Raw genomic sequence first — 23,834 nt, 5'->3', positions numbered from 1 at the left:
ATCTCTATGTCTAGTTAGAAAGTGGAGATTAGAATCTGAGTCTTTGAGAAAAAACTGGAACTCTTTTCAGGAAACCATTAGGTGTGAGAAAAAAAATTGCAGATTAAGTTCTGTCTGAGTGCAGAGACACGGTCACTGTCTTAAGTTCCCCGCATCCCCCCACCCCAGCCCAGCAGTGGTGGACACCATCTCACTTACATTCCCCTAGACTGAACATAGTCATGTGAATATACCTTACAGCCAGGGAAATTGGGAAATGTAGCCTGGCCCTGTCTACCATGATCTTGTAATTGGAGGACAATTGGGGCAGGGGGTTGGGGAGTGTCGTAGACCTCAGGTGACTCTGCAACCCATGGCAAGTTGTAGCACTTTACCCTGAGGTCAGTGTAGGGTTGCATAAGACCAACTTATACAATTGACACTTTTCCCCCAAAAAATCCTCTGGCAGTGGCCTTGGACATGGGGGTTTCACTAAGGACCTACTAGGTGCCAGGTACTAGGCTAGGTGCTTCACTTGCCTCATCCTAACCACAAACCTGCAAAATGAGCCCCATAAGTCCCAATATATATACCTAGAATCCTTGAAGATGTGAAGGGACTTGCCCAAGGCTGAGGATCTGACTCCACAGCAGAGTGACTGTAAAATCCATACCCTTGCTTCCCATGGCTCTGGCCATGTCCGTGCATAGTATGAACGTTGCAGCTATTGTTCAGATCCTTCACCTCACCCCACTCAGGCTCTTGGTGGCCAGGTGTCTGGTACATGCAGCCCATGCACCTTGCCTAACTTGGACTCTCTTCTTGTTTTTCAGGTCCTATCTCAGCTCCTTTGCTGGCTACAGTGCCCTTGGTGGCACCCTGCCAAGGGGGTCATCCCACAGCTTCTCTGACCATGCAGTTTCTTGCTACCATTGTTACGGGTCCCCAACATTCCATCTTTGGGGCCTATTCAATCCCTCCCTTCAGGTTCCAGCCTCGCAATAGGAGCATGGACTGGAGGCGCATGAGTGTCCTAGATGTGGACCGTGTGATACAAGAGCTGGATGTGGCCACCCTGCAGGAGAACCTCACTGACATCACCTTCTGCACCTTGGATGGGGAGGTATGCAGCCACTGTTCACAGCCTTTGGACCAGGCACTGCTCAATGTGCTGCGCCTAGCACAGCTCACCATCGAGTACCTGATGCACTGCCAGGACTTCCTGATGACCAGAGTTACCCTGCTGGAGCTGCACCTGCAAGGCAGCCTGAGCCAGCAGTCACAGAGTCAGCAGGAGCTGGACTGCCAGGCTGAAGAGCTCAGGGGTTTGCGAGAGGGGAGGCACCAGCAACACAAGATGACCAAAGACTTGCAGCAGCTTCTCCAGCGGTCAGGTGGCCAGAGCTACTACATGGTGAGGAATATCAAGAGGACAAGGAGGGTGGGAGGCCTGGGTGTCCAGTTACCTGGGCATCTGGACAACACCATCCCCTGGGCCCTGAGGCTGCTATGGGCCATAGTGCTTGGTTAGGAGCAGATTTTAGAGACATTGCTCATGGCCAGAGGGTCTGAATGTCTGTTTAGGTTACGTCTACTGTGTGTTCATGTAGATTATACAGGTGTGTCAGATGTGTGTATGAAGGATGTGTGTGCATAGAGTGTGCTTATGGAGAGGTTGTGTCTAAAGCATGTTTGAATGTATGAAGGGTGTGGTGTGCACTTATGGAAAGTGTAAATATGTGTGTCTGATGTGTGTATGTGAATATTTGGAGGTTACGTTTGTGTATGGTATGTGCATGTAGTGTGTGGTATGTAATGTGTGCTTGTGAGTATGTAGAAGTGTCCATATAAAGATATATTTATGGTTGTGTGAATGAGTCAGAGTGTACATATGTCTAAGGGTGTGTGTATTTGTGGTAGGTGTGAGTGTATATGTACGTGTGTGTGCACGAGGGCTGTGTGTGCACATAGAGAGTGCTGTGTAAGGGTATATGTAAGAAGTGTGTGTGTGTGTGTGTGTGAGATGAGTGTGTGGCAAGGGACTGTAGTGTCAAGCCCATTCTGGAGAAGGATCTCCATTATTTAACCAAGTAACATTTCATGAGCCTGAGTGGCATTTGACCATTTGCATGTATTTCCATGGAAAGTGTGGTTTAGGGACAGTTGCCCTATAATAAACTGTCATGTTGGCCAGGCATGGAGCCAGGCACTGAGGATATAGTCACAAGTCATGCTGGTTCCGATTTTCCAAGAAATTCATAGTTTGAGGGTAGGTGAAAGAGAAGCAATCATTTCAACAGAGTGGTAGTTGATATAATTGATGTATTGTTAATTATGATATGAGGGTCAGAACCCTTTTAGTAATAAGTGACCAACAACAATCTAAGCAGGGTTAGGCCAAGAAGAGATTTATGGGTTGATTTAACTGAAACATCCAGAGTTTTGGTGACATGAAGGTGTGGCTTTGTCCCAGGAACAACATAGCACCAGATTCTTGTTTCTTTCTCTGAAGCTCTTGGCAACTTTTCCTCAGGGTGGATTCTTCCTTGCACTGTGAGAAAGATCCTGACCCTGTGGTAGCAAGTCGGGCCACAGTAATGCCAACTTCTCATTTTTCAGGATTTAAGGCTGCTGTGCCAGAGGGCCAAAGGTGTTCCCAGCACCTCAGGTAGTATTTCACAGTCTCAGTGCCTCAGCCAGTCACAGGGCCCTGGGAATGCAGGACTCTGATTGGCTTTGGTCTCAGTCACCTGTTTCATGGAGCTGGGGTGGACTGAAGCTCATGGCTTGAGAGTAAGGGAAGGGTAAGTCCCCAGAAGAAAGCTGGGTGCTCTTATCAGAGGAAGAGGGTATGGCTAGTGCACTCCCAGAAATGAACAGATGCCCTTTGTATCCTTTGTAGATGGAGAAAATGTTAAGAGAGATGGCTGAGGAGCTGTGGATGCACAGAGGTGGGAGAGGAACAGCCTTCCTGAGGTGGTGTTTAAACAAGCCTTGAATGTTGAGCACAATTTTGTGAAAGAATGTTATGGGAGCAGAGGTATCCAAGGTGCCAGTGTGAGAAGGGTGCTCAGGGTAATGACTGTGGACTGCACGAGGTGGGTTTGGGCAGGAGACTGGTGAGAGGTGTGGCAGGAGAGGAGAGGAGAGCCAGGTCACAGTGGCCTTATATGTTGTGGAAGAGAGTGGATTTCAGTCTGAAGGCAGTGGTGGCTGTCCCACTTCAGGTGCCTGACTTCTGCATGGACTGCTTGAGGTAGGAATGGGGAAGCAGATGAGGGGAAGGACTTGAAATGTGGAATAAGATGTTTTCTAAACTATTCCCCACCCCACCCACCTCATAATCCTTCTCTCAACTAGAAACTCATTTGTGTGATTCTAGAACTCCAGAGTGGGCAAAATCTGTCAATCCAGGGTGTGTGTGTAGGCTCACATGTGACTGTGGGTGACAGAAAACCTCAAATCATAGTTGTATGAATCAGATCTAAGTCTATTTTTCCCTGTTATGAATGCAGTCTAGAGGGAAGCATTCTGGGGCTGGTATGGAATGCCACAACCACTGAGGACCCAGTTCTTTAAGGGTTTCACTGCCAGCCTCATCATGTGACTTGTGCCTCGTGGTCCAAGATAGCTGCCTACATTCCACCTTTCAAGTCCACATTCAATTCAGCAGGGTGGAGCAGGGGGAGGAATGTTGTGTCTCTTTCTTGAATGACGCTTCCCAGAAGTTGCATTTACCACTTCTGCTTGCATGTCACTGGACAAGATTTAGTCCCATGGCCACACCTGTTGGCAAGGGAGGACAGGACACACAGTGTTTGCTCTCATCAGCTTTATGACCAGCTAAAAATCACAGTTTCTATTGCTCAGGAAAATGGGAAATGGGTATTGGGAGACCACTGGCCCTTTCTGCCATATTTGCCCTTGTGTAAAGAGTGCAGATAATCTGTCCCCTTCCTGTATTGGCTGGCAATGGTAGCTTGTAGGGCTGTATTGGAAGTAGTTTGAAGTTTCACAGTGAAAGGATGATGTGGTAGATTGGCAGTGTCTGAAATAGGTAAGGAAAGTGAGGCTGAATCAGAGATGCTGTCATTAGCTACCCTTGTTTTGGTTGGTATCATCCCTGTGGTGGGACCTGGACACAGGTATCTTTTAGAAACCTTTATGCTATGGAAAATTTCAAACATAGACAACAATACAGAGAGTAAACAATGAACCTTCATTTCCTTACTACCCAGCCCAGTAGTTACCAACTCATGACCAATGTTGTTGCATTTATTCCCCGCACTTTCCCCCACCCCTGAACTGTTTTTGCAGTGTAATAGTCACATGATTTTATCTGTGAATATTTCAGTATATATCTCCAAAAGACAAGGATCCCCACTTTTAAACTTAACTAGAATGTCATCATCACACTGTAAAAAAACAACCAAAATTTCTTAGTCTGTGTTCACAGTTCCCTAGGATACTGGTAGTGAGTTAAAGCTCAGTATATATATCTTGGGGGTTAACATGACTGCCTTACTCAGTAAATTATTTTTTTGTGTGTTAGAAGCAGCCTGGGCATCCCAAGGTAATGGGAGTTTTGACATAGGGAGAATCCCAGGCTGACTCAGGTGACTTACTCCTGCACTTCCCACTGCTTCCTCTCTGTGTAGTGCCATCTGTGTGAGAAGACCTTCCTGAGTGCCTCCTATCTTTGGAGCCACCTGCAACGCAAGCATGAGAGCACAGCACAAGGTGGTGAGTGCAGGTGGCCCTCCTGGGACTGTGGAAGGACGTTGACTGGAATTCAGTGGGTGGCGGCACATACATCACCTAAGCTGCCCTCGAAACCTCATCATACATTGGAGGATGGGATTATTTCACCATCCATCCTGGAGATCCTACTTGGGGCTGGGAGGGTTGCATCTGACCATGTGTGTAGAGCTAAAGAGCTGGGAGTCATACAGGTAGGTTCCAGTCTTAGTTTTGTCCCCTTCAGTTCTGTGACTATGGTCAGCGCTTCCCCCCTTGAGTCTCAGTGTGTTTCACTATGAATGGGGCAGTCAGACAGAATGAAGTAGAAAGGTCCTTCCTTCCTCTCCTTCTGTGAATCTGCTGTTCTGTGATGCTAACTCTGAATGAGCTTACATGGGCTTAATGAGCAGTCAGGCCCCTTCTTTGACTTCATTATTATATAATCTCTTTATGATGTAATCACTTTAATTTTACTGTTCCAAATTCCAAAGAGAGTAACCAAGCTGTGTGTTTTCCCCATGGAGAGCTTTGCATGGTTTGTATTCATTTTTTAAAGGTTTAATAAGAAATAGCTATTAAAATATGAAATATAAACTTGAAAGCATAAATATAAAAATCCCATAATAAAACTTTGTCTTATATTCCCTCACTTCAATTTCCTTTTCAAAGAATAGACTTAGAGTTTTAAAATAGCACCATTGGCCTAGTCACTGTGCATTTGTTACATATGTAACTCTTCTTGGTTCTACATTGGAGGCTGCTAAAGAAAAACAGATTTTGCACTTCTTAATATGTTTCTGATAAAAATATTTCTTTAAAGAATATTTGTAAGTCCATCTTTATGGCAGAATTATTTGCAGTAGCTAAGATATGGAAGTAAGCCAAATGTCCATTCAAAGATAAATGGATCAACAAAATGTGATATATATATATATACACACACACACACACACACACACGTACATATATACATATATACACACATACACACATATACACATATACACATATATATATATATATATATATATGTATATATGTATATATGTATACATATACATGTATATATGTATATATATACACACATATATACATATATATACATATATATATATATATATATATAGTGAAATATTATTCAGCCTTAAAGGGAAAAGAAATTCTGACACACACTTCAACATGGATGAGCCTTAAGGAGATGCTAAGTGAAATATGTCAGTCACAAAAGGACAAATACTGTAACGATTTTAGTTATATGAGGTACATAGTGTCATCAAACTCATAGACTCAGAGTAGAATGGTGGTTGTCAGGGCCCAGTGGTAGGGGAAGGAGAAATTACTGTTAAGTCATTATAGAGCCTCTTTATGAAAAGGCTCATTATAGAGCTTTTTCTCCTCTTCAAGAGGAGAAAAGTTATGGGCATGGATGGTGGTATTGGTTGCACCATGCTATGAAAGTATTTAGTGCCACCTACAAATGGTTTAGAATGGTAACTTTTATGTTACATGTATTTTACCACAATAAGAAAATCAAATTAAATGGCATAGATATGGAAAATTTTTATACAGAATGTAGAAGAGAGAAAATAAAAATTATGGACCATGTACCTGCAGTTAATATTTTTGTGTACTTTCTGTTATTCTTTTTCTGCCTACATATGTAATTGCACAATATGCAGTGTTGATTGTTGTGTATTTTCAATGAAGTATATATTACATATTCCAATGTAATTAAGTCATCTTTGTAAACAATTTTTAATGGCTGAATAGTATCTCATCATATGGCGACCCTAATGTTTTCACAATTGAATTATTTCCTAATTTATATGGGCTACTCCAAAATTTCCCTGTCATAAACCACATGATGATGAACATTCTTGTATGTAAATCTTTGTGCATATGCCTCATCATTTCCTTAAGGTAAAGTGCTGGAAGGAGAGGGAAAACATGTTCCTAAGGCAACTCTGCTATATTAATGTTCAGGACCTTTTCATTGGCTTCTCAGCTCTCCTATTCTACACTCACCTCAGGGCACCTATTAACCCAAATCAATTTATATTGCATCTAAAAAGTGCATGTTTCCAAAAAGTCCAATCTAAGAAAAGCCATCTCACTCTTCAAAGAAAGGCTTGGGGTTTGAATAACAGTGCCATCTATTGAATAATTACTCAGTGTACTTAAAAAAGTAATAAATGCGCAATTGCTGTCTTTTTCATTAACCCTCAAACCCCATTGCTTTATCAGTATGTGGTTTAGTTAGAATGTTCTTTTATAATTCTTTCTGAATCTCTTTTTCACTTAAAAAATTTCAGTACATACTTCAAGCAACCTTGGCTAAAATGTTCACTCGAAATGCATGGTGCCTTTCTTTCACTTGAAATTTAAAAGTATTGGTTTAAATGCTATTAACGAAAAAAAGTGGACTTACAACTACAATTAATTCCATCATTTCACACTCCTCTCTGAGTGCTGTCAGGACACATGGACATGTTCTTTCTATTCATAGTCAGTGTGTGCGCACTACTGGGAGTTCTGTGGCTGTTTCTCTAGTAACTTTGCACTCCCCTTTGTCTGAGTGGGCACTGTCAAAGGAGTTCTGTTAAATGACAGTGAGAGTCCACATTTATTGAGCATCACGACAGGCACTATGCTCAGTGCTTTGCATGATCATCTTTCATCCTCACAGCAACCCTGTGAGTTAGATGCTATTATTATGTCCATCTTCCAGTTGGGAAAGTGAGGGTCAGAGAGGTTAAGTTGTTTGCCCAATGTCAATATACACGGTAACTAGCCAAGCTGGTCTCAGACCGGGGTGTGTGATTGAGGACATAGGTGAGGGACTACACTCCACTGACTTTTCCCCCTAAACTGGTAATCCTCTGCTTGCATGGACTCCACAGAGAAACAGAAGCAGGAAGAGTCTATGGAGGAGATGGTACGAGACCTGCGGGCCCAGCTGACATCAACTCAAGAGGAGCTGACAGCCCTGTTGAAGAAGCAGAGGCAGCTGCAGGTGGGTGTGGAGAAGAGACAGCAGGAGACCCAGTCATGGAGACCCGAGATGCACATGAACCCCCGGGGCCAAGCTCTGCCTGGTCTCAGAGCTGGGAGTCAGAGCTAGGGTGGTACCTTCCCTAAGTGAAAAATGATTATAGGTCATCTGGGAAGGAAACTTTAATTATATTTCCAGACTTGTCTGGCCAAAAAGTAGAGCAGGGAGTTGAAGTTTCCTGCATTATTCAGCACCCTTGGAAGGTATTGAACCTGAATGTTAACTTCTTACACTGCACTCTCAGTTTTTTTAGGACAAAGCATGGGTGTTGTTGTGAAAGCTCCAGAATCCAACCCAGAGGAGGTTCTCAGTAAATATTTGTAAATGAAAATACATAAATTGTCTTACTCATTCCTTCCTTTATTCATCCACCATTCAGTCTCTCAGCATGTATTCACTGAGCATCAACCGTGTAAGGCCCAGTCCATTCTGAGGACCTGAAAGACAGAAACAACACAGTCTCTATCCTCAAAGGATTTGAAAGTTCAGATCAAACTTGGTCACTCCAAGTGCAAGCCATGGGAACTATGGGACAAATGTTCTTTGGTCTCCATGGTGACTTGCATGACAAGGAGCACTAGTATTTTCTCAGTAAATGTTTGCCATAATGAGGAATTAATGATTCTGTTGTTCTTGATGTTCTTTGTAGGAAGCAAAGACCACCTGTCAGAGGGAAAGAGATGCTAAAGCCATGTTTGAGGAGTGGAAAGAAGAGCTATATGAGGAAATAGACCAACAAAAAAAAGTATTTTGGGATGAGCTGAAAAGTTCTGTCCTCCCTAACTCTCCGTTAGAAGAGGTACCCAGTGGAAAAGACTTTTCAAATTTCCTTTGTTGAAAATGTGCTTCTCTGTTCTCAAAATTCATTTACTTGGTTTGTGCTAGTTTTATTTCCTCTGCCACTCTGGGGACTCAGGTACTGTGAGGACAGATTTTGGAGGCCAGTGCCTGGGATTGCATCTCTGCTCTATTCCACATTGGCCGTGTGACAGTAGGGAGTTACTGAACCTGCCTGTGGCTTGGTTTCTTTTCTGTGAGGTGGGTTACTGAGAGGGTCAGATAAGCACAGAGCACTTAACATTGTGTGGTATATCACAAGAACTTCCTAGATATTATTCTTCCTTATGCAAAGGGTTTTTGTCCCTGGACAAGAAATTAGGCAAAATTTAAACAAATGTATTTTTCTTTCAACATGAATTTGTTGAGTGCTGGCTGAATGACAGGAAGACTGAGGGGCCTGTGGAGGTCACACATAATAGCTAACATTTATCAACTGTATCTACTGTTTTCCAGCACCTGTGCAGAACACCTTATAGGCATTAACTTCAAACCTTCCTAATTATCACACATCATAACACTCTCAAAGTAGGTACTTCATGAACTTGTTATATCTTTTTTCAAGTATTTTTAAAGCTATTGACATTCTTCTTTTTCAAGTCAAGACGTGGAGGCCACATAGCTTGCCCAAGGTCACACAGCTCTTAAGAGACAGAGCTGTGCTAGGGTTGGAACCTGGTGCTTTAAACCTCAAAGTTCCTGCTTTTCTACTGGGTGTACTATCGAGTTTATTCAGGAACCCTTTATTACAGTTATCCCTGGACTGTGTCTTAGCATGTAACCTATATGACTAAAACTGTCATAGGAGGTAAGTTTTAAGGAGAAATATCTTCAGAATATATTTAACTCCTATGGTTCCTTAACATATCCAGGACAATCTGGTTTTTGAAAATGAACCAATAGTGCCTCTCACACTCATTCCAGGTTTTGCCTAAAAAGGCAACTGTTCTGGAAGGGGATTGTCATGGGCTATGCCTGGAATCTTGGGGGCTCCGTGGTCTCACTCTGAGTCAGAAAGTGGAGGGTGGGAGGTACCGGGGTTGAAGTGAGAGCTCTGTGTGTGTTTACTGTAGTGACCAGGACCCTGGTGTCCTGAATGTTTCCCCAGTGTGGTCAGGGATGATTTGGGGGAAATAAGGTGCTGCTTCCCCAAATGGACCTCATGCTTCCACCCCCAGCTCCTCAACCCTCACTCCCGACTTCATCTAACACTTCCTGACTCCACACTTCCCCTGACAAGGTGCTGGCTGACCAGGCATTCGATACATAGGCAGGAATTTGAATTTGGAGTTGTTCAGAAACCACCTCATCAAAGGTCAAAGGGTTATCTTCAGTTAGGAAATCCTGAGTTTTGGTAAATGAGAACATAATTTTTATATCTGTAGTTTCCTTTGAACTTGAATCATGTTCTCCTAAATTCTTTTTAAAGATTTTATTTATTTATTTTTAGAGAGGGAAGGGAGGGAGATAGAGAGATAGAGAGAGAGAGAGAGAGAGAAACATCAATGTGCGGTTGCTGGGGGTTATGTCCTGCAACCCAGGCATGTACCCTGACTGGGAATCGAACCTGGGACACTTTGGTTCCCAGCCCGCACTCAATCCACTGAGCTATGCCAGCCAGGGCTACATTCTCCTAAATTTTAATTTCACTGAAGTACAGGGCCGAAAATGGATACCAAATTCTGTGTAGGTGGATAACAAGTTTATTAATACGTTTTTTAATTTCTGAGAGGAAAAAAAACCCAGGTAAGATTCCATTTGGAGTGATTGTGACAAACACTGTAAGTTGGTCGATTTTCTGCTCTTCTGTGGGAACTGCTTCTCCTGGGCCAGGCCTGAGCCCTCAGGAGAACACTGGAGAAGGAGAACCCAGACTGGTGTGGATGTTCACAGGTGTGCTGATATCCAATGAAGACAGGTTGGGGTTTGTGGTTGGGGTAAGATGTGCCCGTCTGACTCTGCTCCAGATTTAAAACAAAAAAACAACTTTATATCTTCATCTGAACAAAATTGTGCCCTGGCCTTTTCAGAAACCAGCAGCCCCGCAGTCCTGCAGTACTATGTGCTCCAACCTCGGGTCTCTGCAGGATGCAGAGTGCAAGGAACTGCTCAGGCAGACACAGGAGCTTGAGGCCCTGAGAATTCTCAAGGAGATGAAAATTCAGGTGCTCCTCCATTTCCTATATTATTCTCAATACATCTCTGTCTATTTTGTACCAGACAGTTACAGTTCATCTAAAAAATAGTTCTTTTTATTTAAAGAATATCAATATATTATATCTCAAATTAAAGTTTTAAGGGGATTAAACAATGTTTCATAGTAGCCTTTTTAAATTAAGTCATTTTTTCTTATTCTATTATAGTGTTCCAATTTTTCTCCCTTTGCCCTCTTCTGTCCTTCCCACCCCCTGCTCCCACAGTCAATTCCCACAGTGTTGTCCTTGTCTGTGGGTCATTCATCCACGACCTTTGTATGATCCCTTCCCCTTTACACCATTATCCACCTCTCCTTCCCTTCTGGTCACTTTCAGTCTGTTCCATGTTCCCATGCCTGTGGTTCCATTTTGTTTGTTAGGTAATTTTGTTTATTAGCTTCTTGTTATAGCTCAGATCATATGGTATTTGTCTTTCACTGACTGGCTTCTTAACCCCTGCACCCCTTCCCTCATTCTTCCCTTTAACCCTCCTACCTCATAACCCTCCAAATAATCTCCAGATCTATCATTCTGTTTATGTTCTGGTTGTTTGCTTAGTTTGTGTTTTTCAGAATCAGTGGTTGATAGCTGTGAATTTGTTTCCATTTTACAGTTGATAGTTTTGATCTTCTTGTTTTTTCTTAAATAAGTCCCTTTAACATTTCAGGGAGTAATGGCTTGTTGATGATAAACACCTTTAGCTTTACCTTGTCTGGGAAGCACTCTATCTGCCCTTCAATTCTAAATGATAGCTTCTCTGGATCCTTGCTTTTTTCACTTTGAATACTTCTTGCCAGTCCCTTCTTGCCTGCAGAGCTTCTTTTGAGAAATCAGCCGATAGTCTTATGGGTACTCCTAGTAGGTAACTCTGTGCTTTTTCTCTTGTTGCTTTTAAGATTCTTTATCTTTAACCTTTGGGATTTTATTTATGATGTGTCTTGGTGTAGTCCTCCTTGGGTCCAATTTGTTTGGGACTTTCTGTGCTTTCTGGACGTGTATGTCTATTTCTTTCACCAAATTAGGGAAGTCTTCTTTCATGATTTTTTCAAATAAGTTTTCAATTTCTCGCTCTTTCTCTTCTTCTTCTGGCATCCGTGTGAATCAGATGTTGGTATTTTTGGAAATGTCCTAGAGGGTCCTTATACAATCTTTGGTTTTTTGAATTCTTTTTTCTTCTTGCCATTCTGATGAATGCTTATTTCTTCTTTATGTTCCAAATTATTGATTTGAGTCCCAGCTTCCTCCCTTCTACTGATGGTTCCAGTATATTTTCCTCTATTTCACTTAGTGTAACCTTCATTTCTTCATTTGTGTTTTTGCCATACTCACTGAGCTCTTTGTGCATCCTGATCACCAGTGGTTTACACTCTACATCTGATAGGTTGGTTATCAGCTTTAAGTTTAGTTGTTTTCCTGGGATTTTGTTCTGTTCTTTCATTTGGGCCATATTTCTTTTTCCCCTCAGTTTGACAGCCTCCCTATGTTTGTTTCTTTGTATTAGGTAGAGCTGGTTTGACCCCCTTAGTAGTGTGGCCTATTGTTGAAAATACACTGGTAAATTGTGTAGGGTGGAGCCTTAGATACTAGGCAGGGCAGGGCAGCCTGCATCACCACTTTGTGGCTCTATATGGGGAGAGGGCTCAAAAAGAGTCATAAAAAGAATGAAAGCTTTCCATTTGAGAAAGCATGGATGGACTTAGAGGATATTATGCTAAGTGAAATGAGCAGACAGAGAAAGACAAATACCATATGATTTCATTTCCATGTGAAATCTGAAAAACAAAATAAATGAATAAACAAAACAGAAATGAACTCATAGATACAGAACAAATTGATAGTTGCAAGATTGAAGGGGATTGGGAGGATCAGTGAAAAAGGTGAAGAGATAGAGAAGTACATATTGTCATTTCTAAAGGCAGTCACAGGGATGTAAAGTACAACACAGGAAATACCATCGAAAATATAGTAACAACTATGTATGGTGTCAGATGGGTTCTAGATTCATTGGGGTGATGACTTTGTAAGGTATGTAAGTATGTAATCACTTAGTTGTATGTACACTAACACTAACATGATATTGTATGTAGACTGTAATTGAAAAATAAAAAGTAGTTATTGATAGGTAATCACTTACTATTGCTATATTGTTGTTTTAGACTCTTTTTGGAGTTATTTTGTTATTTTCTTTTTCTTCTGCTGTCTTCTTTTGTGAATTGATGCTCCCCACTAAGAAATGGTGTTTTGATTCCTTTCTTCTTTTATCATTTTTGTACCTGCTATAGGTATTTTTTTGTGATTAGTATGAGGCTTCCATAAAACACTTTATAGTTCCAGCTGTCTGGTATGAGCTGAGAACAAGTGAACTTCAACTGCAGACAACTACTCTACCCTTTTATCTTCTGCCCTCCCATACCATCTGGTGTCCACAAGCCAGCCAGTAGCCTCTGTGGCCAGGTGGTGAGATCTGTGTATCAGAACAGCACACCAATTTCAGCCATGACAACGCCCTTTGTTTTGGGGGTTGTGAGAGAGAAGTGGGCTTCCTGGGCAGCATCCCTCACATCTGGGGCAGTGGTTGGATGCTTTTTCCCATGTGGGAAAGACTGCAAGCTTGATGAAGTCCATCTGAGCACTGAACTTTGCTGTCTTGGGTGAGGGTTGATGCAGAAATATGAAATAGTTCTCCTGTCAATGCATCTCTTCTCTGATTTTTTGCTCCATCGAGGTACTGGAGGCTTTCAGCTGGATTCCCAGGTTCCCATAAAGGCCATCTCTTCTGTGGGTGGTTTGAGAGCTGAACCTCATCCCACAATCTTGCTGACAGTCACTAGTATTTTTATGTTTAAATCTTTGAGCCACCTATACTTTATTTCGGTTAAAGATATGAGATAAGGATCCAAATTCATAGCTTTTTTTTCAAGCACTTAGCTACTTGTGTGAACACTATTACTCAGCAATCCATCCTCCCCCAGACTAAGATTTCATGTTTTCTTCTCTTTGTCTGAATTTCCTATTCTTTTTCACAGTTCTGTCTTTGTAATGATGAGCCAGGACTTTTTAATTCTGTAGTTTTATAATATATACATTTAAAAATATTTTATTTGTTTATTTTTAGAGATAAGGGAAGGGAGGGAGAGAAGGAGAGAAACATCAATGTATGGTAGCCTCTTTCACACCCCCTACTAGGTCCTCAACCATATCCTATGCATGTGCCCTGACTGGGAATTGAACTGGTGACCCTCTGGTTCACAGAGTGGCACTCAATCCACTGAGCCACACCAGCCAGGGCAGTTTTATAATATATTTTAATTGTGAAGGAGCTGTAATTTTTTTCAGTAAAGAGAACTGAAGAGGATATTTCATGAATTGGAAAAAGAGCTGGCAGCTAACAACAAAGAGGTAGTTCAAACTAGGTGGTTCCCATGATCTCCTCCCAGCACACCTTCTCCCTGGGAGCTTGAACTGGTTGGCAAGTATTTTGTTGCTGATATTGCTCCTGGCTATTGACCCTCATCAACATACCAAAGGCTCAGCTGGCTAAATAGCAGCTTTCCTGGCCAGGAACAGGGTACTCCAGGCCTTCTCTTCTGAACCACCACATCCTTTACTCTGTGGTCCCCTGGGCAATGACCCTGGGAGGCCCTCCAAGGAGGCTTTTGCCATAAACCTCTGGTGAGTTGCCTGGTCATGTTGAGTTCATGCCCTTTTTTGAAATCCCACCCAGAAGAGAATCAGGTGGCTCTGGACTTCCATAATAGTTCAGGGGTAATGCCAATGGAAGGGCTCAGGACCAGAGAACAGAGAGCATCAGGCTTCAGGGCAGAGAAAGCAGCATCTATAAAAATGCCCCTGAGGAGGCAAGTTGAAGAGGAAGCCCATTAACAGCAGCCTCAGGTTCTGCCTACAGAGAGCTCAGAGGGTCAAAGTGCATGAATCAGAGTGGGGTGCATAGTAGCCACCCCACTGCAGTAATCCCATCTGATGAATGTATTGCATTCGAAATACTTTAAAATGGGAAATGCATTTCAGTTTCTTTCTTGAGTAGGAAGAATATATTAAGGTACACTAAGTCTCCCTTCCACCCCATTTTTATCTATCTGTCCCCTACACCCACCGTCCACAGGTGACCACTTCACTGTTTTCTTGCATACTCTTCTACAGTTTCTTTATGCAAATATAAGGAAATAGACTCATTTTCTCTCTGCTCTTAACCAGAGGCAGCATGTTAGCACATTTCCTTCACCTTTTGTGTTCACCTAAAAACATTTATTTGATGATTCTGAATGACCTCCACTTTCCTGACTACCCTTCTGTGGGTGGCCACACCAGACAGACAGTCCCTGTGCCCCAATCTTTGCAGTCTGCATTCAGTTGTTTCTTCTCTTCAGACACAGCTTGACATTGTTTCCCAAACTGGAGGGTAGTCAGTCTTGTCAGAAAGCCACCTGCTCAGGTCAGAAAACCCTCTTCCCTACTCCTGGTGAAACCCTGAGCAGCGTTTGCCTACAGGGGCTGGACCCATGGACATGGGACACTCAGAGGTCCTTGTGATACTGACTGACTATCCACCCTGTGCCCACCAGCTACAGGACGAGAATCAGGAGCTGAAGAGGGAAAACAAGACACTGCGGAAGGAAAATAATAAGCTGCAGAAGGAAAAGGAGGAGATACAGAAGGAGAATGAGAGGCTACAAGAGGAGAGTGAGAAGCCACAGGAGAATGAAAAGCTACAGAAAGAGTATGAGAAGCTACAGAAGGTAAATGAGAAGCTACAGAAGGTGAATGAGAAACTACGGAAGGAAAAGGAGAAGATACAGAAACAGAGTGAGAAGGTACAGGAAGAGTATGAGAAACTACAGGAGGAAAGTGAGCAGCCACAGGGGAATGGAAAGCTACAGAAGGAGTATGAGAAGCTACAGAAGGTGAATGAGAAGCTACAGAAGGTGAATGAGAAGCTACAAAAGGTGAATGAGAAGCTACAGAAACAGAGTGAGAAGATACAGAAGGAGTATGAGAAACTACAGGAGGAAAGTGAGCAGCCACAGGGGAATGAAAAGCTACAGAGGGAGTATGAGAAGCTACAAAAGAAAAATAAGAAGCTCCAGAAGGAAAATGAGAGGCTGCATGACATACTTCGTCAACTGAACGTAACAGCTTCTCAATCCGAGCAGCACACTATGTTCCCCAGCACCCAGATGCAACAACAAACGAGGCTCATTACCTCACAGGAGATGGTAGGTCTGTCCCTCCTCCCAGGCAACCTCTGGTGCCCCTAGGCCTCTTCCCTGCAAGGGCCTCCTTAGATTCTACTGGGCTTCCTGCTATTGTTCTCATTATTCAGGTTTCTTTAAGGAGGGAGGAATCTTCAGGCTGGAGGGACACAAAGGGGTAAGGATGCATCCTGCCTTCCTCCAGGCTAAAGATGTGCCTATTGTCCTCAGGGGCTGAGGGCACAGAGGTTCACACTGATACCAAAAACCACATTCAATGCTGGCACCCACTTGACACTTGGGTTGTTGCTCTATGTAAGCCTCATGCCTGCCCTTCAAGGTAGACTTACCTTCTCGTTGTTATTTGACCCACAGTGAAAGAGGCTGGAGAAGTCAAGTGGCTCAGGGGAGTCCACACAGGGCACTCTGTAGTGACAGGGGGCAGATTCAACCACAGCATCACAGGTGGACTACAAGCTTGTGCTCTTCTCACTGGCTTCTCAGACCTAACTTTTTCACCAATAGACTTCTGATAAATTAACAGTCTCTGAGGCAGTTGTCATATAAACTAGTTTGATGGAAAGGCACCTCTCTTATTTACTAAGCACGCCTCTCTTAGACTTTGCCCTGTGACTTTTTGCCTATTGCCAATAATTCTCTGCCCAGCCAGGCTCACCTCCCTCACCTGAGCCCCAGGTCTATAGAAAAGTGTATCTTTCCCCAGCTGAGCCCCTCCTGTGGCCTCAGGTCCTGGCCCTGGTTCTGACAACACCCTCCCCACAACTTCCTAGGGGCTGAGCTGCCACTGTCCCTGTCTAGTCTACTCTTTCTGTACTTGCCCCCTTGCTGTTGATGCTTTTCTGTTCTCCCACCCACACTTCCCTGAGTCACGTATACTACCTACTCCTCTGCTGTTTTTTTCACTGTCACCCCCAAAACAGTAAGCTCTTCAGTGCTGTAACTGCTCAGGTCTCAGTCCAGAGGTTTCTTCCTTATGTTACTCAGAACTCTTTGTTTTGTAAATGTTTCAGTTAGGAACATATTGGCTAAACAGAAGAGAGTAGGGTGCTTTTTAAATCCTAACACCAAATGAAGTGAGTGTTTCTGTCCTTGTTTTAGCAGCACATTTATGCCACTGGAAATCCAGACTCTGTTTCTATTTTTACCATCTTCTACATGTTTACTCTTTGTTCTTGGGCTTGCTCTCATAGTTGCAAGATTGCTGCCATAGCCCGAATGATTGCAACCATATTCTATGGAAGAAGTTTGTGGAAATGTTTTTTTCCAAGACCTCTGTTAATATTGTATTAACAATACAGCTCTATCTCATGCAGAGTTATAGTTGCAAGGGAGCCTAGAAAATGAATAATTTGTTTTATAGTGTCTAAAAAAGATGGAGACAAAGGAGAAAATGGATGAATCTTAGCCTATAGGTAATAGAAAACAACTCAACTTAAGCAGAAGAGGGAATCTCTGATGAGGGTAGATATGGTGTCCCTGGAACTCAATGTAGAAGAGCAGCTGAGTGTGTGAATAAGGTAGAACTAGAGACATGAATATGGTGAGGAATTTTCCTCTGCTGTGTGTCTTGTTCTTTCCTGTGTGTCTGAGTCAGTTTTTATGTTATTCTGAAGATCAGCTTCCATTCCTTATCTGTTATGTTTATCATGTGACAAAAACAAACAAGTGACCAAACCAAGAAAACCCCAAACCAAAACCAGTTGGCTGCCATCATCTTTTGGCTTTACACATTACAAGTCCTGGATTCCCTGCCTGGACCTGGACAAAACTTTCACTATGGTGTGTGGTCATGCTGTCACATGAGTCTGCCCTATCCACATGGACGGGTAGCTGAAAGCAGGTCTGGCACTCTGTTGCTATGAAAGCTAATACTTAAGAGTCAGGTGCTAATGTGAAGTCCATTCTGACAAGGTAAGTGATGGTCCAGTGTGCATCATCCTGGTTTAATCATCTTGGCTTCACATCATACTGGCCTCATGTCATCCTGGCTCCATGGATGAATGTCAGCAAACCTGGAACTGGGATGTCTGATGGTCAGAGTCTGTATCTTCTGAAACTAGTTCCTGGGAATTTTACATGCACATGTTTATCTATAAGCTATGTATTAGTCAGAGTCAACACTTACAGAAACAATGACAAAAGAATGGTGGGGTAGGTTTCAATATCCCACCATTGCAAGTTTCACTGTGACAGAAGAGGAGTAAGAAGCACTTTCTGGAAAAGGGGGTTTGAGCAGATGGTTTAGTGAGTGTCCACATCATGCCTCCTTCCTCCTAGGGAGCTTCACTTCAGATGCCCACATTGCAGGAGGGGTGCCTACTTTGCCCTGTGTGTTTTCTATGCAGTGTACCACCAGTATTAACTGTGCCACTCTGCTCCCATGGGGTCCTGATCTTCCAACCACAGTCCCTTTCTGAAGAGGAGGTATTCTTGCCTCTTCACCGGGGGAAATTAAGCATGGTGCCATTCTGGTTGCTGCCATTCAACCTCGGTACCATCCAACTCACATACGGACGTCATGAGATGTGTTGGTATTTGGGCTGGTGAACTGTGAGCACTTTCCAGTTTCCAAAAGGTGGTATGGAAATAGTGAGTGTACCTTTTTCATGGAGCTAGACAGAATCACTGCTGAGAGCAGAGTTCCCTGCTGTTTGTAACGTGCTGTGTTCTCCATCTTTGCAGACCCAGAACTCACTGCACAGGAAGCTGAAGGGTAAGTCTGCATGGGGTGGTTTGTCACAATCTTGGCTGCTGTCTTGGCCTTTTCTGTTTCCTGTCCCTCACCAGTCAGTCTCTAGGATGAGGCTGAGGGCATGAGGTGCCAGGCTGTGCAGGTAGGAAAAGGAGAGAGGGAAGACCTTTGCTTTTTGACAGACAGGGCTCCAATGTGGCATTTGTGCTGAGGGCATTCCTTGCTGCTGGCCTCAGCTGCTGTGTTGCTTGGCTGGCCTTTTCTCTGTAGGAAGATGGAGACATGGACAGGAGAAGATTCTTGGGGGCAGTGTTTGATGGGCAGGGTCCAGAAACTGGGTCCTTCTAATTCACCTTGCCTGTGGTTTAGGCCATTGACTTGACCTTGTTCCTGGTATATAGCAAGTTCACCCCAGGTCTATGTGAATGAGGCCTGTTTAGAGTATTATTCTCCTCTCTTGAGTACTCTGGTGTGCTGGTGTGTGTGCACGTGAGTGTATGAGTGTGTAATGCAGTGTAGGTGCTGGCATCTAAAGGCAGGCAGTAAACTACAGGGCACTGCTCTTTTTTGGAGACCTTGGCCTCTGCTTATGAAACTGGCCCCTTGTACTCCATCCACTTATGAAACTGGCCTCTTGTACCCCATCCACCCGCCTCCCCTTGCCTATGCCTGTAACTACCCTTCTGCTTTTTCTTGCAAACCCACAAGTCTCCTCCAGTGCCCTGCCTTGAGGCTAGATAGGAGTAGTGTCAGAGAGACACTATTCCTGCAGCCCTGAACTTCCCCCACCTGGGGTTCAGATGAGCGCCATGTGCTTCATCAGCACTTCAGTTTCATTGTCTCATTACCCTGTCCCCATGGTTTAATGTGGGGTGAGCATGGATATCTTCATTTTCTAGAAGAGGAGACTGAGGCTTAGAGGGGTTCAAAGATTGGCCAAGTCCTGCCCAGCCAGTGAGGGGCAGGACTGGACTGTGAATACTGCACCTTCTGCCTCCAGTGTCTGTGGTTGTGACCAGTGGGCCCATCTGCCCGTCTCTGGTACGGAAGTGACCAGTAGCCTTACTTCTCCTGACTGGCTCGCAAATGCTTTCTCTCAGCTGGGGATGGGGTCCAATGCATTGGAGCCACTAAGTGTTCCTTCTCTTCAGGGAGCGCTAAGGGCCCGAAGGCTGTGAATATGGACAAGGATTCTTTCATAGAAGGTGGGCCTCATTTCCTTCCCTGGTGACCAAGGCTGAAACAGAGTTTCTGCTCTCTTCATTGTTTCCATGGTCTCTTCTTAAGTGTATCTGGCCTCCTGACCTTGAAGTGAAGGGAACTAGAGGCATGAATGTGAGGGCTACACAGTGAGAAGGGGGTCCCCTCTCTCCCACACTGCAGGGCTCCCCTGCAAACTGTGGATTCAGTAAGGCTGGGGTGGGGTATGAGAATCTGCATTTCCCACAAGTTAGCAGCGGGGTCTCATGCTTTGGCTCATACTTTGAAAACCACTGCTCTGGAACCATTGGTTCTCAGGCCTGGCTGTTTCTTAGAAGGTCTGGGGAGTTTTAAAAATTAATATGAAGGGCAGGGGCCCACCCTCAGAGATTCTGATGGAACTAGCTTGGGATTGGGGCCCACATGGTTCAGATGTACAGCTGGGGTTGGTTACCACGTCTGAGTGTGACTGTTTGAGGGCTTTCTCATGTAGCCCTGCACCCAGCACTGGCCTGTTCACACTGATGTGACTTGTCAGTAAATGTCCCCTGAGTGAATCCAAGGGCTGGTCTAGTTCTAACTGCAGTGGCCCCCACACTGGACAAAAAGCACACTCAGGGAGGCTTCCCAGACTCAGTCTGGATGGCCCCTTCATAGTAGTTGCCACATTTCATTGTAATTGTTAGTTTTGTTACCCTCTGGGTGGGTATTTCTTAACCTGTGGTCTATGGCTTACCTTCACCAGAATCATCTGGGCAATGTAAAATGCAGATTCCAGAGCCCTTCCCCAGGCTGATGGAATCAGCATCTTTGGAGGGGGCTTGGGGAATGATGTCCCTTTGAACCTCTTTGGATTTGGATGTTTACTACATCCAGGCTTGAGAACCAATGGTTCCAGAGCATATTTGGATGTTTACTACATCCAAATAGGAGGGAGAGCATTTGACCTAGACAATAAATATGAAGAGAGCAGGAACCTGTCTATCCTGTACAACATGATATACCCGTAAAGAGATAAAATTTGATGCAGTGATGGGGTGAGGGTATCAGGAGGGGCCAGTTGTGGCTGCAGCTGACAGCTGACAGGACCTGGAATCTGGAATCAGAATGGATTCGGGGAAAGAGCTGCTGCCAGGGCTCAAGTGTGAGGCAAAAGCTTGCAGCCCTGAGCTGTCCTGGGAGCAGGACTGATCCAAGATCTTAGAGTTCCAGAGTGGAAGGGAATAAAAGTCCCGAATGTGGGTAGGGGGTCTGGGAAGAAGTGCCCAGAAAGAGAAACACCGCAGCTTCTGACCCAGGATAGATATGTGGACTGGGTCAGTGGCCCTGAGGTCATGAGCCAAAAACCAGGACCCCTGGGGAAGTGAGGGCCAGGTGGGCACAGTGGGGTTTTGGAGATGGAGGTTTCAGGTACCCGAGGCTGACCTTGGTGATTGTCTCATGTTACAGAGTCAGAGGATTCCCAAGATGAACAGCAGAAGGTGCTGGAGGCTCAGGGGCAGAGCATCAGCTTACTGAAGATGTTTGGGCAAACCCCCGGGAATGACCTGCAAGAGAGTCAGGGAAGCAGAAGAAGAAAGAGAGTAAGTGCTGGGGCCATGGTTTCCACACAGGGAGTTATTAAACTGATGAAGGCACCATGGTTCTTTACATTGTAGGCTTCTTCATCTTATTTGTTCCAACGGGGGCACCTTTGGTGTCTAGGAATGGAAACCCACACAGCTTCTCCTCTCACATCCCAATGGCAGTGGGGTGTCTCTCCCAATGGTTGCTTCAGATGCCCCCCTGTGTGCTGACCTCTGTGCTACCTGCTCATTGGTTATTTTCTATTAGGTCTCTCCTTCTGACCAAGGGAATTTAATTGGCTTAGTCTGGCCTCTGCATGGGTCTCTTGGGCTAAGTGTCCATCACCAGTGCACCCGCACACACTGAGCAGGTGGCTGTGGGTGAGCCAGGCACTGAAAGCCGTGTCTAGTATGGACTAGAACTTGAATGCTTTTGCTTCCTCATGTTCCTTCTTAACCAGAGCATGCATATTATCATTAAAGGCATTGCTGAAATCTCTTAATATTGTTAAATAAAAACACCCTTATTACTAACAAAGATGGATATGATGTCATTGAAAATACTATCTGTGTACACTCAGATTAGTAGAAAGCTGGGCACCTAGGTTACTGAAGTAATGATGCTCTCACCTTTGACTGTTTCCAACTTCTGCTTAATCTAAATTTGGCCCTATGTTCAGGCCTGATTAAAACATTTCTTTTGTGAAACTAGAAGAGATTAGTCAAAGAACACATATGCATATACACATAGCTCTTGGACAGAGACAACAATGAGGAGAAGGCTGAAGAATGCTGGGGGCTGGGTGAGGTGGGCAATGGTGGGGTCTGGGAGGGAATGGGGTGCATCTGTAGTAGTGTCAACAATAAAAAAAGTTGTCCTTCTAAAAAAATAAAACTAAAACTTTTCTTTGTAACCTTGGAAGAATCCTCATCTTGAATTCAGATGCTTCCCAAGAACTTCCCATGACTCTGGGTAGATGTCAAATGTCCAAGCAACTTTCAGGAGGTCTTAGAAGGGTACCTGGCATTTGTTCTTGGAAGTAGTTTTTTCAAACATTGGTAGCTGCTAATATCGATGTGTCTGGCATAAGGATAGTGCCTAACATACAAAGAGGAGGAAGCCATGGGCTCCTGTCTGAGGACTCAGTCAGGTGGTGGAGAGGCATGCTGTAAGCTGTGTATGCTATGATGTCCGTGGGATTCTGAGCAGCACCTTTGTACCATCTTGCTCTGCGTGTTTTGCTGAGACTCCCAGACCCTAAAGCAGCACCCTTTCTACAGCGCATGAAGCTGCTGCTTGCCCTGCTCTGCTGCTCTTGTCTTGCTTGCCCAGACAGTGGCTGGTACTAGTTCCAGGGGCTCCTGGGTCAACAGCAGGTTTAGAGACTTAGGGGAGCAAGAATGGGCACCGCTGTCTCCAAAGGGGACCTTTTGTCTCTTCTAGGATGCAAAGGAAGTCCCCACAAGGACTTTCAGACACTTCATGAAGGTCAGGGAAGAGAAGAAGGAGGGGAAGTTTTCTGAGTGGTGCAGCAAGACTTCAGGTAAGCTGCTGAGAGGGCTTGCTTGGGGGCTCTGACCTGGGAGGGTCCTGGTTTGTTTGTACATGTGGTGGGTGGTTCCAAAGGGTGACACAGTGGTAGGGTCCCCACAGGTGAGTGACTTCAAAAGCCTTCTGTGGGACAGACAGAGTCTGAGGTGGGGGGGGCAGGGTGGACACTAGGGTCCCTCAGGGAAGCAGAGGACAGCCAGAGTTCCAGCAGGTGGCCTGCCCAAAAGCTCCTGCTCAGATCGGCTCTCTGCTGGGCAGTTTAGCTCTGCTTTGCTTCACCTGCTTTGACCACAAGTTGAACTTTGCTCCCACAGAGAGAGCAGCTCGTTGGTTTTCAGGCTCTCGAAAGAGGGCCAGGCAGCACTGGTAGAAGGCCCACAGCCTGGGAGCTGCGGCTGCAGGCAGAGGTAAAAATCAACGAACACTGTTCTGAAGCAGGGGGAGGGCAAAAGGCTGGGACAGTCCTGTCTGTGGACAAATACTCTTGTAGAGCTCAGACTTTTCCCTGTCTGAGGTCACTGCTGCTGCTTTGCCCAGGGGGGTCATGACAAGGGAAGGCAGGTGGTTCTTGTGGAGGGTTAAAGGACATGGGCAAGGAACCTCCAATGTCTGCCCTTAGGGAACTTTGGGAACAAGGGAAGTTGTGTTTCTGGGTTTGGGGGTCTCCCCAGTTCTAGAGAATTCCCAGTTCCACTGGGCTACTGTAATTGGAGGATTGGAGTGGGGTAGAGGGGCTTCAGTGGGTCTGTGTCCACCCATGCAGGGTGATAGCCCAGCTTCTTCCACTGCAA

The 23,834-nt window shown here is 44.6% G+C and overlaps 1 protein-coding gene across 1 annotated transcript; it reads left to right on the top strand.

The window, feature by feature from the left end:
• The first annotated feature begins 892 nt into the window (after positions 1-892).
• On the top strand, positions 893-23,429 carry DZIP1L (DAZ interacting zinc finger protein 1 like). Its single transcript, XM_045856582.1, has 12 exons — positions 893-1,393; positions 4,638-4,707; positions 7,620-7,732; positions 8,421-8,570; positions 10,639-10,773; positions 14,155-14,202; positions 15,903-16,037; positions 18,717-18,747; positions 19,878-19,931; positions 21,376-21,509; positions 22,936-23,035; positions 23,358-23,429. The coding sequence occupies exons 1-12, from the start codon at positions 893-895 to the stop codon at positions 23,411-23,413; spliced, it is 1,527 nt and encodes a 508-aa protein (XP_045712538.1). The 3' UTR covers positions 23,414-23,429.
• Positions 23,430-23,834: the final 405 nt, after the last annotated feature.

The sequence above is a fragment of the Phyllostomus hastatus genome, unplaced genomic scaffold (genome assembly GCF_019186645.2).
Source record: "Phyllostomus hastatus isolate PE091 unplaced genomic scaffold, TTU_PhHast_1.1 phas_scaffold_129, whole genome shotgun sequence".
Classification (NCBI taxonomy): Eukaryota; Metazoa; Chordata; class Mammalia; order Chiroptera; family Phyllostomidae; genus Phyllostomus; species Phyllostomus hastatus.
This window is presented reverse-complemented; position numbering and strand designations above follow the sequence as displayed.